Below are 14,280 nucleotides of genomic sequence, written 5' to 3'. Positions count from 1 at the left end.
CTGGGGAGTCGCTGACGCTGTGTTGCCCACATTCCCCTATCATGCTTCATAGCCCAGCCTCCTGCTCTCATGTACCCTAACTCCCACCCAGTAGGAGGAGACACTGACTCAGGGCCACCATCCTGTACTCCTGTACTGCCACGCTGGAACCTCACCCACTGGCAGAAGCTGCACTGTGTATCCCACCCTCCTCTTTAGTCCCCCTTATGCCCACACACCCCTATAACTACCCAGCCTCCTGTTTTCCTGTGTTGTGACCTCTGCCAGTGGGGAGCCGCTGACTCAAAAACACCATACTATACTATTGCATACACCCACAAATGTCACTGTACCCTCCACACTATCAATGTACATCTTACTCTGTAACTGCTTTTTAATTAAACAAAGCAATACACACCCCCTTCCAAATCATATGATCTCTATTTAACACATTTCACCTAAAACTCAAGTTGCAATACAGGCATCTTTCATACAATTCTAACCATATTTCTCATAATACAAACATTCACAAATTAAGGGGGCGCAGCCCCTTACGCCGGTGTGAAGAGCGCCCGTAGGGCGCGATGAATCACCTAGTATATATATATATACACACACACACACACACATATATACACACACACAAAAAAAAATTGACTAAGGTACTAATTAATTCCCCTGTGCATAAGCCTGGATATCCTTAAAACCTGGACTGTTGAGGTGCCACAGTTGGGAATCACTGCAATAACATAATGCTTGCCTGCTCTTATATAGTGCTGGGAATGATCTAGATCAATTCAGTGCTTCCAGTTCAGATTTCTTTTCAGGTATATAATTGTCAGATATTGCATTTTACAAATATTTCGGAAACACACAATCCAGCTGGAACAGTTGCGTTCCTTTTCAAAAGGTTAATACTGTACATTATATATATTTCTTACCTTGCCTCTCGTATGTCTTGAATGGAGTTGAAAGGATTTATGCACCATTTTGTATGCTGTTCTCCATCTTGTCTCAAATGCCTTATAGTGAGTGGAAAATTACAAGTTTCTATTCTGCTTTGTGACAGTCTGCTGCTGCTCAAGGCTGCGTTGCTCAAGGTTATTTCCTGTAAGATGTATTTCACATGTTTTCTACAAAAACTGTCTGTTCTCCCATGTCCTTGTATAATAATAACATATATCCCCTAGACAGTAACTGGAACTCCTCCCTGCTACACCCCTGTATCATCCAATCATCTCTTGTCGAGCCCATGCATGCTATACTGTATAAATATGCTGTATGTGTAAACAATAAACCAGTGTTGTACCTTGCATACATGATGGTCTTCTTTTCTGATCAGCATATACAGGGTTAACACTCACGGAGCTCTAAGGGGGGCCACCAAATTGAGGAAGAAGGGATAAAGGAAGATTGGTTAAAGTCCAACTCCCTATCCAGAGGTAGGTTAGAGTCCACCTCAGGAGGTAGGTTAAAGTAACCCCTCCTAACAGCTGGGGGCCCGGCCCGGGATTTCGATCTTCGTTCCCGTTGAACTGTTGACACCCATACGTGGTCTGTTGCCTGTTCTCGGATCACGGACATATCGAATCCTGAATCCGTATAGACCTTTACTTCAAAAGTAGTAAAGTTTCAGCTGGTTGTTTTATAGTGTGCACACGCAGATCAGTGATCTGGTAATATATAAAGAGTGACCTAAGGGGTCCGCTCATTAGTCACCTCAATTTGATCGCCCTTTTTTCTATATGGCCATTTCTTACTATCCCTTTTTTACAGTATAAGTTGTATTACGTGTAATATCCTTGTGTGGTTGGTAAGTGAACACACATGCGATATATGTATTTAACTTGTACATCTTGTGCGGTTGGTAAGTTGACGCACACTAACTCTTTCTCTCTCTTGTCTCATTGATTACTGTATGCCAATAGACTTGCGGACTATATGCTCCCCTCTCTTTGGGGTAACGCAACGTGAGGCTTCATATGCAGTTTTCAGGATAAGACCACTTGACTCTATCCACTGTCACGTAGACAGTCTGTGGTTATAACTAACCAATCATAAACATTAATTTTTATGAGATGTATAAAGTGAATACATAATTCACACAGTATTCAGATAAAGACCAACCCTTTCAGTCTGCTGCTGTAGGTACACTCCTGCCTTACTGAAACGGCGCCCCTGGTCTGGATACTAAGAATTTTTCACGTTCTCATATTTCATCCATTCTCATACTTCATCTACGTCTATGTCACACCCCAGACATCCATACATAGGTACTTGTTTAAATTGTAAATGTAGTATCGTCCTCTGGTACCATAACCCCGACAGAGACGATTATTGGCCCAAATTGACATCTGTCATTAGAGAACCCACAAGATTTAAACTCACAACAAAGACATCATCTAATGGCACCGTTTTAGAATCCGTTATTATATTGGGTTGTCATTTGGATACAGGACTTATTGAAAAATACATTGATCAGACATACCCATTTTTCTTAACAGATATACCAATTAACCTTTTCACATATCCTATTATCTGTCCTGAAACTTTAGACCAGATCCACAAGTTACCTGAAGGTAGTCAACTACTCTATTTCCTTGACTTTAGTCAAAACCCTGAACATCAGGAACAAATTAAAAGGTGGAGAAAGTTCTCACACAAACATAAAAGGACATAAACTAAACATGGGTTCAAAAAAAAAAAAAAAATTAGTAAAAATAAAATAATTTCCTATCCACCACCCTTACCCAATGAAACTTGTAAGGAATATGCAGCCCAGCCAACCCAGACCTAGAGACAACCCCAGATTTCAGATTGACTGGCAGGGACAGACCTTAAAGGGCCATGACATAGGAAAGGAAATCGATGTTTCATCACCCCACTTGCTCATGACTGACAGTTCTGACCCAAACACAGAATTAGACACTGTAAATCCTCAGACATGGTCAACAGGACCTCAGAGCAATAAACCAATTAATTGTTCCCATTGCACCCACTGTACCTGATATAAACTCACTCATCTCAGCCATCCCTGTAGATGCCGCCTACTTCTCAGTAACCGATTTGAAAAAATGTATTTTTTAGCATATCTGTGGACACCCAGACACAACTGTTATTTGCATTTTCTTTTGAGGCCAGCATTTAACATGATGCAGACTGCCACAGGAGTATATTGACTCCCCTGTTGTGTACAGCATCGTGCTCCAAGCCATATTAACCCCCTGGCACCCCCCCTATGGTTCAGTCCTGCTACAGTATGCAGATGATCTGCTTATCTGTAGTTCAACAAAGGAGGCATGCCGAGAGGATGGTATATCACTGTTAAACTGGCTCTGTGAATGTGGGCACAAAGTGTCAAAAAGCAAAAATGCAATGGTGCAAAAAGAATTTTGATTATTTAGGTTTTGTCTTGAAAAAGGGAGAGAGGAAAGTCAGCCCACAACGCATACAGTCTGTACTGGGTCTGGTCCGCCCAAACACTATTATTGCAGACAGTGGATTTCTGACTGTTCCTACTATGATAACATTTTGAGACAAGCCACACTCAATGACAAACCTAAACAGATACAATGGTCACAAGAAATGTTAAATGCATATATGAAAGCCTTAAATGTATGTTGATAAAAAGTCCGGCATTGACCCTCCGAAACTATGTACAACCATTTCATTTATATGCAAGGGACAAAATGTAAAACCATGGCGGGTGTGCTGACACAAGAACATGGAGGTAAGCTGCGCCCAGTGGCATTCTTTTCCAAAGTGATGCCGGTGTCGGTCCAAGGTATGCCTGCCTGTCTTCAGGCACTGGCGGCCTGTGCAATGATAGCTGAGATGGCAACCACACTCACCCTAGGCTCACCCACTGTTCTCCATACCACACATAATGTTGTAGCATTACTTAAAGGGCTACACACACAACATGTCAGCCCAGCGTCTTAGTGGAGATGAGGACCTGTTGCTAGGAAGTCCCTCACTCACCATTAAGTATGCAAACGCATCCTCAGGCCCCGCGCCCATACTTAATGCCCTTTTAGGCTTCAAAAGGACCTGATGACGAAGCACCTCCCCCACATGACTGTTCTCTGACAATCGACTCAGAAACTTCACCCAGAAGTGACATGTCGGCTGTACCCATACCCGACGCCGACATAATTTTTGTCGACGGCTCCTGCAGTCGACCAAATGACAAAACATACCAGACAGGCTACGCAGTAGTTAAACTTCCTCAAACTGTCCTTGAAGCAAAAGCAGTTCCTCTGCAATCAGCACAGGCTGCTGAGCTAATCGCTCTCACCAGAGCTTGTCACTTGTACACAGGAAAACCTGTCAACATTTACACAGACTCCAAATTTGCTTATGGCGTTGTTCACGACCACGGCATGATTTGGCAGCGCCGAGGTTTCACAGGCGCTGATGGAAAAGGCATCTCACATGCCCAACTTATTGCTGACTTATTGCACGCAATCACATTGCCCTCACACATTGCCATTCTCCATTGCAAAGCACATACTGGTGGAAAAGATGATATCTCACGGGGCAATGCCCTCGTTGACACTGCTGCAAAACAAGCTGCTGCCACATCCACATACAACCTCACACTTACCATAATGTCACCACCGTCACTAGAAGACACATACTTACTTACAGAATTACAGGCAACTGCCTCTAACTCTGATTTATCAGATTGGACATACCCAATTCTGCAGAAGAATCCACGGACTGGATTAATCTGCAAAGAGGGGAAACCCTGTATCCCCCAAACAAGTGCCTCACTGTTCATAGCACACTATCACGGAGTAGGTCACCACAGCAAAGTCACGACAACACTGCTCCTCACCAATGATTTTTACATCACAAATGCAAAAGAACTTGTCACCCAATATGTTAGTAGATGTATTGTGTGTCTTAGAAACAACCCTAACAATCCCAATAAAGCAAAACACCAACATCTTGAATACCCCACCACTCCGTTTACTCACCTGCAGATTGATTTTACCCATATACCATATACGCCCCTTCCCCACCCCCTGGGCAAGGAAACCACTAGTCACACAAGCAGGAGATTTAGAAGTAATCAGAGAAGAATATGTAAGGACTTTAATACACAGACTAGACGAAATTGAACATGAAATTGTACTTAAAAATCCTTGTCATCCACAGAAACCTACACATCCATTCCAAGTCGGAGACAAAGTTGTGGTTAAAGTCCTTCCACGCAACAAGAATCCAGGTGATTTCTCCTACGGTCCTGAGACAGAGGTGGTCGCTGTGACAAGAACTGCTGTGCTCACCGATGACAACCCAACGTGGATCCACGCATCCAGAGTGAAGAAAATCCCTACTCCAACTACTTTCGACACAGAGGTCGACACCGATCCTGAGATTGACACAGACCGGACCAGTGAGGTACTAACGGGAGTTAATAACTCTGACCTCCTACGAGGAGAAGAATTGCCGGTAGGGGATCCAGACATCGAGGAAAACGGAATTCCTACTGAGGCCGAGAGGACCCTTGAAGGAAATGATTCCCCCTATCTTAGCTCTGCTGACTTTACTCGCTCTTGTTCTTTATAATTTCTGTACCGCAGAAGTGGATATTACCAGTCAGGATGATGTGCTTACCCTTTGGTACAATTCATCTACCACTCGCGTGGCCACTTACCGAATAAACTATGATACGGTCATACCTAGTAACATGTGGTCCATGCCATCCAAATCAGCTCTCAGCCAGACTAAAAATGTATATATTTGTGTCACAGATGATTATTATTGGGGAAATAACTGCAATTATTGGGGAGCAGTGGGGTGGAATTCAGGTATCGACTGGGCATACAAACCCACCTTGGCTATTGATCGAAAGGACAAGTATGGTAAGCCATTACTTTCTAGGATGACTATCACTAAGGATGACGGTAGATATGACTATTATTGCACTATAAATATTGAAAATCCCAGCCCCAGTGATGCTGGAATGTATGTTCTAGGGGTATGGTGGGGAGGTGGATATGCCAGTGATAGACAACAATTCTATCTCAAAGATATGTTTAACAATCAGGAATACCTTTCCCTCCGTAAGCCACCATCCCCCGCCAGGCCCCAGCCATTATCCCCATTCAAACCACACATAAGTACCTTTAAAGATATGGTTGCTATCAGTAATCCCACATATGAGGACACCATGTCCATAGAGACAGGTTTAGCTGATGTGAATTTTTGGTTAGAATGGATGAAATACAATGCACGACAGACTAACCGAACTGACTGTTATGTATGTGCTAAGTCCAGACCCCACCTTGGTACCGTCCCCCTTAACATACCAGAATCAGAGGATGAATGTTTTTTTACCTTATACACTGGCAATAAAACTAAAGATAATGAATGTGAGTTATGGAAGAAGAACTACCCCATCTTAGGAAAAAACACCAATCCAGGTAACACAATCACCATATATCCAGGCAACTATACTTGTTACTGTTCTAATGTCACTAAGGGGGTAGATCTGAAAACATTCCCGGATGGTTACTGTGCCATCCGCAGGTATGTAACCTTACCCATCATGAAGAAATCCCTTGGTGACATTTATTTCATTTGTGGGGACATGAAAATTAGAGCAAAGCTTGACAGTGTATGGAGAGGCGAATGTGCTCTCTCAAAAATCATTATGCCTATCCATATTTTGCCAACAGCCATTGAAACACCTTCACCCCTACCTGACCCACACCCTAGACAAAAGAGAAGTACCCCACTGGAAAGCTTTGACCCACACGTATACATTGATACTATTGGTGTACCCCGGGGTGTCCCAGACGAGTTCAAGGCCCGAGATGAAGTAGCTGCTGGCTTTGAATCTCTGCTGCCCCAGGTTACAATCAATAAGAATGTTGCATGGATAAACTATATGTATTATAATCAACAGAGATTTGTTAATGATACAAAGGATGCCTTGAAAGGTATTGCAGAACAACTGGAGGCCACATCACAGATGACATTCCAGAATCGCATGGCCCTGGATATGATCTTGGCCGAGAAAGGTGGTACATGTGTATACATAAACACAGTTGCAGGATGTTGCACCTTCATTCCTGACAATACAGGTCCCAATGGCAAAGTCACACTAGCCATTAAAAAATTAGAAGACTTATCCCGAGAGCTCAAGGAAAACTCAGGTGTCACTGACCCCTGGGCTGCTTGGTTCGGCTGGATGAGCAACTGGAAACATGCCTTAACTCAACTAGGTATCATTACACTTACTGTACTTCTGTTCATCATAATCGTTGCTTACTGTATTTTTCCACTAGGCAGGAGAATAGTTTCCAAATATCTAGGTACCACAACACCTGTAGCTATTATGTATATTGATCTTTCCTCTGAAACCCCTACACCCGATGACTATGCTACATATGTGAGGGAACAGCGTATTAAAAGGAAAAGCACACGTGAGAATCAAATAATTTAAATAAATTATGATTCTAAGAGGGGATTGAAAGGATTTATGCACCATTTTGTATGCTGTTCTCCATCTTGTCTCAAATGCCTTATAGTGAGTGGAAAATTACAAGTTTCTATTCTGCTTTGTGACAGTCTGCTGCTGCTCAAGGCTGCGTTGCTCAAGGTTATTTCCTGTAAGATGTATTTCACATGTTTTCTACAAAAACTGTCTGTTCTCCCATGTCCTTGTATAATAATAACATATATCCCCTAGACAGTAACTGGAACTCCTCCCTGCTACACCCCTGTATCATCCAATCATCTCTTGTCGAGCCCATGCATGCTATACTGTATAAATATGCTGTATGTGTAAACAATAAACCAGTGTTGTACCTTGCATACATGATGGTCTTCTTTTCTGATCAGCATATACAGGGTTAACACTCACGGAGCTCTAAGGGGGGCCACCAAATTGAGGAAGAAGGGATAAAGGAAGATTGGTTAAAGTCCAACTCCCTATCCAGAGGTAGGTTAGAGTCCACCTCAGGAGGTAGGTTAAAGTAACCCCTCCTAACAGGAGTCAATAGTAAACTGTCTCTTGACTCTCCTGTCCTTCTGTTGCGGCTTTCCTATCTGTTTCTGACTTGTGAAGTCTATGACATGAAATGTTTTGAGCCAATAATACTATACACCTCTGGGGGGAAGATTTATTAAAGCATAGAGCAATAGAAAGTTGAGAGAGATAATATACTAACCAATCAGCTTCTAACCAACATTTTATAGGCTGTGTTTTTTAAAAAAAATGGCTGCTATAAGCTGATTGGTTCTAACTTTATTTCTCTCAAATGTATCACTCTCTCAGCTTTGGTTAAGTACTAAATCTCCCTGAAATGGAAAAAAAAAAATATAAGGTGAAATCAGGTCATATGTGTTTCGTACATTTTGGTTGAATAACTGCAGTGCTCAGTCTGTACGTGCTGTTCCAATTTTACGATCCTCATTAGATTGCGAAAAGCTGCTTTCTGATGTTTGCTGTAGTTTCACAACTGAAATCCAAATGTCCTGATATGGGCCCTCATTCTAACAGACTTGCAAAGCTGCGAAATTCTCAGCTTTGCGGGATTCTAAACGCCGCCCACCCCCTGCACAATGGTCTTCCCACCGCCCAAAATGCCGATTTCACCCGTACAAATATTTTTCATAAACATCCATTCACAGATTTCTCTAGCGCTCAGAGATCTAGGACACTCTCTGGTGCCTTAGATCTGCAGCACCCCTCTACCGGAAGAGCCCCGGCACCCGTGTCACCAGTGCATTTCCATGGGAACGGCAAGCTTTTTTATGGGAACGGCCATGAAATGCTGGACGCTCCCATGGGCGCTACCTGTGGCTGCTTTCCCATGCCATACGCCCGCACTGCTACATGTGAACGGGCTGGCAAATGATCAATTCGCCACACCCGCTCGCGCAAAGCGCAGGGAATGCACAGAGCGATGAGACCAGAATCAGGGCAATTACCTTTATAAATCGTTTCTTGCATTTAAAATTGTAAATGTGTTCGGCAAGGTATTTATAAAGCAAGGGTGTGCCTATAGAAATGGGGGTGACGATGTGTCTTCATAGATTTATTCTCAATACACCACATGGCACAAAACGCCAGGGGTGGCTGAGCTACCCAAGATGTGTGCCCTCATTATATTTAAATGCTTTATGTATTTTTTTGCATTGCAGATAGGGTCTGATTCAGAGTCAGTATTCTGAAACTTTGCAAAACTGCAACTGGCAGCACCACACTGTGGGGGCAAGACCAGGCCAATTAAAATGTGTTGGCCAAGCACAGAGCAAGGCCAGGCCAACAAAAATTTGTGGGCACATCGCAAGTTCGCTACACATATGGCTTGGCCATGTTCTTGGTTGCATCCGCTGTGTGTCACGCCATGCAGCTGCTGTGGATCTCCCCCCAATGCCTGCATTGTCCGGACCCCTCCCACACAATGCCATGTCCCACTACAGCTTGTTACCACCCCCATTTGCTCTGAAACTATGATTGGCTGGGGGTTCAGTTAGAAAGCTTGTGCATTCACTCTCCAATGAACGCACATGCATTTCCGCACTTCAGTAATGGGCTAAAAAAGCGAAAAACTCACTGTGTAATATAGACAGTGGGCTGAAACTTTAACTGCAAATTAATTCATTCATTCATTTAATTTATTCATGCAAAGTTGCAGATGAAGGACAATGAAATTTGGATTGGTCAAAAGCTGCAGCCGCTGCACATAGTATTCTGTCACACATGATATTCATCAGTACATTCTACCAGAGTAGGTTTTGTCGCTTGCAGCTGTTTTACTTTTGTGAATAAGGTATATATGATGGAGGAAATTTACTAAGATTGAATGGGTATGAATGCACCAACTGGATCTTAATCACATACAGGAGCCACTGATAAGCGCAACTACTAAGTGTCGCATTTGGCCTAGTTGACGTTTGAACCTTAGCTAAATTCTGCATTATGAATGTACTGTATAGAGCAGGCATTCCTAACCTCGGTCCTCAAGGCACACTAACAGTACTATATATAGCAAAATAGCTGAAGTACTAATTAAGTCACCTGTGCTAAAGCATGGATATTACTAAAACCTGGACGGTTAGTGTGCCTTGAGGACTGTGGTTGGGACCAGGGCCAGACTGGGACCAAAAATCGGCCCTGGTATTTTGAGCACACAGGCCCACCTGCTGTGGCCACGCAGGCCCACTTGCTTCTTGTGACGTCCATTCATAATATTGTGGCACACTGATGGGGCCATGTGGGAAGTGGCGAATCTAGAAATATGGTAATGAGTGGTCCCAGATCTAACTACTGCAGCAGGCGGGACCAGTGCCAGATTAAGGTCTAAATGGGTCTGGAGCTGAAAATTATCAAGGGCCTATTATGTGCAATAATAGGGGTTGTGGCCAGCACCTAATAATGTGGGGGTGTGACCAGTGTTCTGGTTGGGTGGTCTGCTATTGGGTGTGTATTTGTGTAAATACAGATGGCGAATCGCCAGACTGTCTCAGCTGGCGCTCCGCCAGCAGCCCGGCGCTCCATCTGACTGAAACGCGCATCTCAGTTTCCGGGCAGCGGGGCGACGGGAACCCTGTCAGTCTCCGCTTCAGGGAGACGGACAAGGTTAGGGGAGGCGGCGGGGGGGAGCGGGGAGGTGGTGGGGAACCCGGGTGACCGCCGGCATGCCGGCGGGGACCCGGGGGAAGCGCCGTCGGAAGGGGACACGCGCGCATCTCGTGCACACGCGTCCCCTTTCGCAGAGCAGATGGCAGCTGGCGGGGGATGGTGGCTGGCGATTCTGCTGCCATCCCCTGCAAAGACAACGCCTGCTCTATCTGTACTTCAACTAATTATATATAAAATGTGTGTGTGTGTGTGTGCACATGCTGGAAAAGGCAGGGGGCTGGCATAGGAAAAATGCAAAGAGTTTAGTATAGGATGAAAGTGGCAAAGAGGTTGGCATATGCAAGGGCCTGGAGCAGAAAAGAGGGAAAATAGAATATACTTACCTCCCAGTGGTGGCTGTAGACTTTGGGCTTCAGTGCAGACCATGTATCGTCAGCACTGAGAGCATCGGATAATATATATGCTCATTCCCTCCAGCCAAAGAGTGCAATGACATATATATATATATATATATGGATAACAGTTGTAAGTTGGCGCCCTTGGTTAGCCCTATTAATGATTGGGTCTAAACAACCTTTTAACTTAGTACGAAGCAGTGAAGTCCAAAGATTATAGGCCAAAATATATATTTATTAAATAGTCTTTTATTCACCACATCTATCGTGGTACTTTTGGACCACACAGGATTTCAAAGATTTTCTAAACAGCATAACAATCGTTCCCAAAGCGTTTCGTCCCTATAGGGACTTCATCAGGGGATTGCGAAAATCATTGACTTGGTCCTCACGATTCTCAAGGGTGGGATGTGTCCCCTACCAGGGGTTATTTGTATAATAATTCAGAGAGGCGATATTGCTTATAAACTCTCTCTCTCTATGCCGGGTTTTTTAGGGTTTTTTATCCTTGTAAGAGGTTGAATACATGTGAGGTAATATGGAGAGCTTTAGTATGTTTTAGAGGTTCTAAATAGTTGCTCCATGTGGGACATGTGCCTTGTATTAGATCGAACCGTCCTAGGGAGATATCTCTGCTGGTCGGTGCCTGTCAATGTGCACTTCAAAAAACAGGTATAGACTGTGAAAAAGCTGTGCTATGCCCGGAATGTAGCCTTCACTATCCCTTTGGAGGTGTGTGCCTGTGAAGGGATCAGTGAGAGTGAGCTGACCACCAACCCATGGCACCTTTGCAAGAGCCTCGTGGCTCCATTTTTCTTAGAGGAGACAGGGCGGGGACACCTGCGTGGCACATACTATGGCCCTTATTCAGATCTGATCGCAGTACAAATTTGTTCTCAAAATGGGCAAAACCATGTGCACTGCAGGGGGGGCAGATGTAACATGTATAGAGAGAGTTAGATTTGGGTGGGGTGTGTTGAAACTGAAATCTAAGTTGCAGTGTAAAAATAATGCAGCCAGTATTTACCCTGCTTAGAAACATAATAACTCACACAAATCTAACTCTCTCTATACATGTTACATCTGCCCCACCTGCAGTGCACATGGCCAAGCCAAGCACCCCCAATCCCCCGCCGCCCATGCAACCCCCCCCCAATCCCCTGCAGCCTTACCTATCGCGCTGGTCCCGGCGGCTCCGTTCTTCTTCTGCTGATGACCACCACAATATGGCCGCCCCCATACAGCAGACAGTTTCAGAGAACTGTGTGCTTTATGGGGGCGGCCAATTTTTGGTGGTCCTCAGCAGAAGAACGGAGCCGCCGGGACCAGCGAGATAGGTAAGTCTACGGGGGATTGGGGGGTTGTAACTATAGCACCGCAGCCCCCGGCGCCCCCACATGCACAGCGCAAATCCCCCCCGCCGTGGTGGCGGGGGCTGCGGTTCTATAGTTACGCCGCTGTCACAGGAGCATGCTCCTGCGACCAGCGATTAGAATGGGGCTGAAAACAGGAGCGCGCACCCGACGATTTATCACCAGGGCACACTCCAATCACTGGCAATATGGTCGCCTGCGAACATATTTCCAGCGATTTCAGCCCCTATCGCCAGTGGCGGAACTACCGTGGGTGCAGGGGATGCAGCTGCTATGGGGCCCGGCGGCTGGGGGGGCCCGATAGACAGCAAGCACTCCCCTGCACCGTGCTTAGTTTTTTTTTTTTTGTGAGCCGTGGCCGCCTGTATTATGTTGTTCGCTGGAGGGGAGAGAGGCTGAGCAACGAGCAGAGTAAGGAGCCGGGCGGGGGGATGGGCGGGGGCGCTATTCCGGAAGACAGACTGCGAGGGAGGAGGGACTGTCTGCCTAGCGCACTAGCGCAGGCACGGCAGTGGAGTGCTACACTTCTCATTTAGTGCTACTGACGGCGATGCGCAGCCTAGTCCCAGTAATGTGCGGTGGTGGCTGTGTCCACAGAGAGGTACAGCCACTCACCACAGTAGTCGCCACCTCCTGCTCCCCGCCGGCTGCCGCCTATACCCTATCCTCCCCGCCGCCTACAACCCCCACTCCCCTACAGGCTCCTCGTGCTCCAGTCCCCACTAGGAGCCTGGAGCCTGCTGCTACTTTCGCCCGTAGTACTGTCTGTCTCTGCTCTGACAAGCAGATCGGGGACTGACAGCCAAACTTCTGGAGACAGTGCAGGGGCATTTTGACTTTGCTGCTGTCAGTGAGTGCTCACAGGTAGGCAGTCATCCTGATTGGCTGCCTGTACGTGAGCTGTGATTTACTTCAAGAGAGCAGCACATTCAAAATGCTGCTGCGCTGTCTCTACTAGTTTGGCTGCCAGCCATACTCAAGTCAGTCCCCAGTCAGAGCAGAGACAGACAGTCCTAGGGGCGGAAGTACCACCGGTCTCCTGAAGCTTAGGAGCTTTGGGGCAGATGTATTAAGCCTGGTGAAGAGATAAACTGGAGATAAAGTGGAAGGAGATAACGCAACAGCCAATCAGATCCCAACTGTCATATTTCAAACACAGCTGATTGGCTGGTGCGTTAACTCTTCCAAGTTATCTCCACTTTATCTCCAGTTTATCTCTTCTCCAGGCTTAATACATCTGCCCCAAAGTGTATCTGGGTCACCAATCTCCTGCTATGCCACCCGGGGGTCTTTGGGCCTGAGACACCAGTCCCATTTTCCATCTCCTGATGGTGGCCCTGCAGCAGCACGCACACCTGCCCCCCACTCCTGCTACTGTTGCATAATTAAATGGACCCCTATGCTCCCACATGCTGGTGTACAGGCCTCTCATACTCTCACACCTGTGACGCAGAGAGGAGCTGCGGTGTCTGAGGAGCAGCGTGGGACAGAAATGCGGTAAGTTTGTAATTGTTGCCTAATGTGTAATGGGCTTTGTGGTGTGTCACTTAATGTGTAATGGGCTTTGTGGTGTGTCACTTAATGTGTAATGGGCTTCGCGGTGTGTCACTTAATGTGTAATGGGCTTTGTGTGTTTTTCCTAATGTGTAATGGGCTTTGCGGTGTGTCCCATAATGTGTAACGGGCTTTGCAGTGTGTCACTTAATGTGCAATGGGCTTTGCTGTGTTTCTACTAATGTGTAATGGGCTTTGCGGTGTGTCCCATAATGTGTAATGGGCTTTGCGGTGTGTCCCATAATGTGTAATGGGCTTTGCGGTGTGTCCCATAATGTGTAATGGGCTTTGCGGTGTGTCCCATAATGTGTAATGGGCTTTGCGGTGTGTCCCATAATGTGTAATGGGCTTTGCGGTGTGTCCCATAATGTGT

General features: G+C 45.6%; 1 protein-coding gene across 1 annotated transcript; it reads left to right on the top strand.

The window, feature by feature from the left end:
- The first annotated feature begins 953 nt into the window (after positions 1–953).
- On the top strand, positions 954–7,812 carry LOC146042904 (syncytin-1-like). Its single transcript, XM_083163188.1, has 2 exons — positions 954–1,421; positions 5,143–7,812. The coding sequence occupies exon 2, from the start codon at positions 5,504–5,506 to the stop codon at positions 7,436–7,438; it is 1,935 nt and encodes a 644-aa protein (XP_083019314.1). The 5' UTR covers positions 954–1,421; positions 5,143–5,503; the 3' UTR covers positions 7,439–7,812.
- The last annotated feature ends 6,468 nt before the right edge of the window (positions 7,813–14,280 follow it).

This window comes from Crinia signifera, chromosome 19 (genome assembly GCF_055691185.1).
Source record: "Crinia signifera chromosome 19, ASM5569118v1, whole genome shotgun sequence".
NCBI lineage: Eukaryota > Metazoa > Chordata > Amphibia > Anura > Myobatrachidae > Crinia > Crinia signifera.
The sequence above is the reverse complement of the archived record's forward strand: the minus strand, read 5'-3'. Positions and strand labels throughout refer to the sequence as shown.

Coding starts and splice junctions, on each gene's coding strand:
- LOC146042904 (XM_083163188.1), top strand. CDS start 5,504: ATGATTCCCCCTATCTTAGCTCTGCTGACTTTACTCGCTCTTGTTCTT.